Source organism: Micropterus dolomieu, linkage group LG22 (genome assembly GCF_021292245.1).
Source record: "Micropterus dolomieu isolate WLL.071019.BEF.003 ecotype Adirondacks linkage group LG22, ASM2129224v1, whole genome shotgun sequence".
Classification (NCBI taxonomy): domain Eukaryota; kingdom Metazoa; phylum Chordata; class Actinopteri; order Centrarchiformes; family Centrarchidae; genus Micropterus; species Micropterus dolomieu.
Genome location: NC_060171.1, coordinates 5,657,729 through 5,661,479, shown reverse-complemented (window position 1 = coordinate 5,661,479; position 3,751 = coordinate 5,657,729). Strand labels below are relative to the sequence as shown.

General features: G+C 40.8%; 1 protein-coding gene across 1 annotated transcript in view; it reads right to left on the bottom strand.

Annotated features, from left to right (window-relative positions):
* Positions 1-363: 363 nt before the first annotated feature.
* The window catches only part of LOC123961539 (POC1 centriolar protein homolog B-like), an 8,905-nt gene continuing 5,517 nt past the window's right edge, over positions 364-3,751 (bottom strand). The window contains exon 10 of the mRNA XM_046037015.1: positions 364-410. Within this exon, the coding sequence (XP_045892971.1) occupies positions 364-410 (47 nt within the window). The remainder of the gene's footprint in view (positions 411-3,751) is intronic.

The window sequence follows — 3,751 nt, the reverse complement described above, 5'->3', positions numbered from 1 at the left end:
CAGCACTTAAATCTGGTATCTAAACCTCCGGGCCATCCAATATCCTGTACTTCCCCTGCACAGGAAGCTAGAGAGGAGTGGGGGTGGGGCCATCTGTGTAAATGTAGACATGTACACACTACAATTACACAAAGATTCATGGCCTTACATATTTACAGTTGATGGATGCACCTGAATAGAGTCACTAAAAATGACGGCGGAGCACAGTAAATTTACTACACACACTCACACGAGGACTATGCTCTCATTCACACACGACAGAACTGCATACAACTACAAAAGAAGCGCACACACACACACACACACACACACACACACACACACACACAAATGCACACACAGAGGTCTGTGACACCAGGCCTGTCAGTAGAGGACACCTTGTCTGGTCAAACTGGCGTCACAGCTAAAGCCTGCAAGGACACGAGAGATGGCGTAAGTAACCAAATCCAACCTTCTGCTATCTAATCACATCTTAAATGCGTACATGCAAACACATTTGCACTGCTAAAGCTTTGAGGACCGTTTATTAGAAGTACTATTAAAAATATTTAGCCTCAACACTATATAGCTAACTTTAAATAACTAGATGCCTAGCCTCAATCTGATATTAACTTTGGCTCTCAACTTGTATTTAAAACTGAACTAACCCTAAGTGTTGCATTACAAACCGACCCTTTGTAGACGTTTGCTAACAACCCGCTTTGTGATTATTATGAATTTTCCTACATGGACATTTCAGTCCTTATAATGTGTTTTTGCAGTGCATGGTTCTTGTCTTTATAACACTGCTGTCTTCCTTAGCCTCATTTCAGGCTTGCAATTCTTCATGTGTTTCACAGCTGACTTGATATCTGTTCAGTACAATGGGTTTGACACTCTCTTTGTCATAGCCTACTCTCTGCTGCCACTCAACTAGAAGACAGACTGTCTACATTTTGAGACGCCCAGTGACAAAATTCAACAAAAGGTGTTAAATGACATTACAAGAAAGATTTTAAGTGCCCAACAAACTATTATTACTATTATACTACTACTACAACTACAACAACAATTGTTAACCCAGTGCAAATTATTAAGACAAATGAGAGTTTATGTAACCAAGAAGGCTAAAAAAGGAAAAAAACATTTGTATTAAAAGGCACAGTGCTGAATGCAGCACCAAAGCAGAGAGTAGTGGTACACCACAACATTTTAAAAAGAACAATTTAAAAGGTTTTCCAGTTCTACTAACTACTACACTGAAGACAAGAATGACTTCCACAAATAACCATCAGTTGAATTACATTTGATGTAATTCAGTCTCATTAGAACTTCCCTATACCCCATACATTTAGTGACATTTAGGAGAAGTAGCTAGCCACAGGCAAGTAGAAAACTATTTAGCTAGCATCTAGTGCTCAGGGAGTCCTTTCATTAAAACAAACCTCATCATGCAATCTAGAGGCCCCTCAATAACCTCTGGGGCTCCCTGAATTTGAATTTGGGCCACTGCCAGAGACATGAATGGAACTTGTATCAGAAAGACGACTCAATGTTGCCACGATAAAAAATAAAAAATGTGATATTTATGTTTGCAGACTGATGTGATCCAGGATTCCAAGAAGTGTATGAAAGGGTTCAGTGACCAAGAACACACAGACAGCAGCTATGGCTGTTGGCTTGGATGATATATGACACTTTATGGCTACCGGTGTGTCTATGAAAGCTCTATAATGTCAGTGTAGTGTGAGGGCACCACCCTGTCTGCTTTATAATGACGTAGTGTTTGCTGTTAACACTTCATTCAGAAGCACTGAACTCTGCGAGTGCTGCTAGCTCACTGCAAAGCTTAATGGTCAATGCAGAGAGAGAGAAATGGAGGAAGGGGACAAAGCCACAGCTGATGTTACATTAGATTTATTTAGAGGACATTTTTATCAAAGGTGACCTAGAATAAGTGCAAGAATTACGCAAGTACATCAACTTCATCAAATTAGCTGCTTCAAGTGCTACATTTAGAGACATTTGTTTTGTTTGTTTTATTTTTAAAATTTAAATGTGTTGAGTTTCTGCTGTCCTGATTTCAATGGGGATGCCAGGAGCAAACAGTCACGATTTTGCCACATTAATGTCATCATGTCATTACCGACATCACCTCCATGTCCAAATAAAAAAATATATTAAAAAAATAATAAAAAAATCATAATCCATATAAACATGCAAGTAAAAAAAACATGCAGAATTGTGTTGTTCAGTGCGCACCTTTACACAACTACAGACAACTTCACTAGTTCAACAACATGAGAACACCCTACAGGTCTCATACAGTGAGGAAAATAAGTATTTGAACACCCTGCTATTTTGCAAGTCCTCCCACTTAGAAATCACGGAGGGGTCTGAAATTGTCATCGTAGGTGCATGTCCACTGTGAGAGACATAATTTAAAAAAAAAAAATCCAGAAATCACAATGTATGATTTTTTAACTATTTATTTGTATGATACAGCTGCAAATAAGTATTTGAACACCTGAGAAAATCAATGTTAATATTTGGCACAGTAGCCTTTGTTTGCAATTACAGAGGTCAAACGTTTCCCCACTCCTCCACACAGATCTTCTCTAGATCAGTCAGGTTTCTGGGCTGTCGCTGAGAAACACGGAGTTTGAGCTCCCTCCAAAGATTCTCTATTGGTTTTAGGTCTGGAGACTGGCTAGGCCACGCCAGAGCCTTGATATGCTTCTTACAGAGCCACTCCTTGGTTACCCTGGCTGTGTGCTTCGGGTCATTGTCATGTTGGAAGACCCAGCTTCGACCCATCTTCAATGCTCTAACTGAGGGAAGGAGGTTGTTCCCCAAAATCTCGCAATACATGGCCCCGGTCATCCTCTCCTTAATACAGTGCAGTCGCCCTGTCCCATGTGCAGAAAAACACCCCCAAAGCATGATGCTACCACCCCCATGCTTCACAGTAGGGATGGTACTCATCATTTGTCTTCCTCCAAACACGGTTAGTGGAATTATGACCAAAAAGTTCTATTTTGGTCTCATCTGACCACATGACTTTCTCCCATGACTCCTCTGAATCATCCAAATGGTCATTGGCAAACTGAAGACGGGCCTTGACATGTGCTGGTTTAAGCAGGGGAATCTTCCGTGCCATGCATGATTTCAAACCATGACGTCTTAGTGTATTACCAACAGTAACCTTGGAAACGGTGGTCCCAGCTCTTTTCAGGTCATTGACCAGCTCCTCCCGTGTAGTTCTGGGCTGATTTCTCACCTTTCTTAGGATCATTGAGACACCACGAGGTGAGATCTTGCATGGAGCCCCAGTCCGAGGGAGACTGACAGTCATGTTTAGCTTCTTCCATTTTCTAATGATTGCTCCAACAGTGGACCTTTTTTCACCAAGCTGCTTGGCAATTTCCCCATAGCCCTTTCGAGCCTTGTGGAAGTGTACAATTTTGTCTCTAGTGTCTTTGGACAGCTCTTTGGTCTTGGCCATGTTAGTAGTTGGATTCTTACTGATTGTATGGGGTGGACAGGTGTCTTTATGCAGCTAACGACCTCAAACAGGTGCATCTAATTTAGGATAATAAATGGAGTGGAGGTGGACATTTTGAAGGCAGACTAACAGGTCTTTGAGAGTCAGAATTCTAGCTGATAGACAGGTGTTCAAATACTTATTTGCAGCTGTATCATACAAATAAATAGTTAAAAAATCATACATTGTGATTTCTGGATTTTTTTTTTAGATTATGTCTCTCACAGT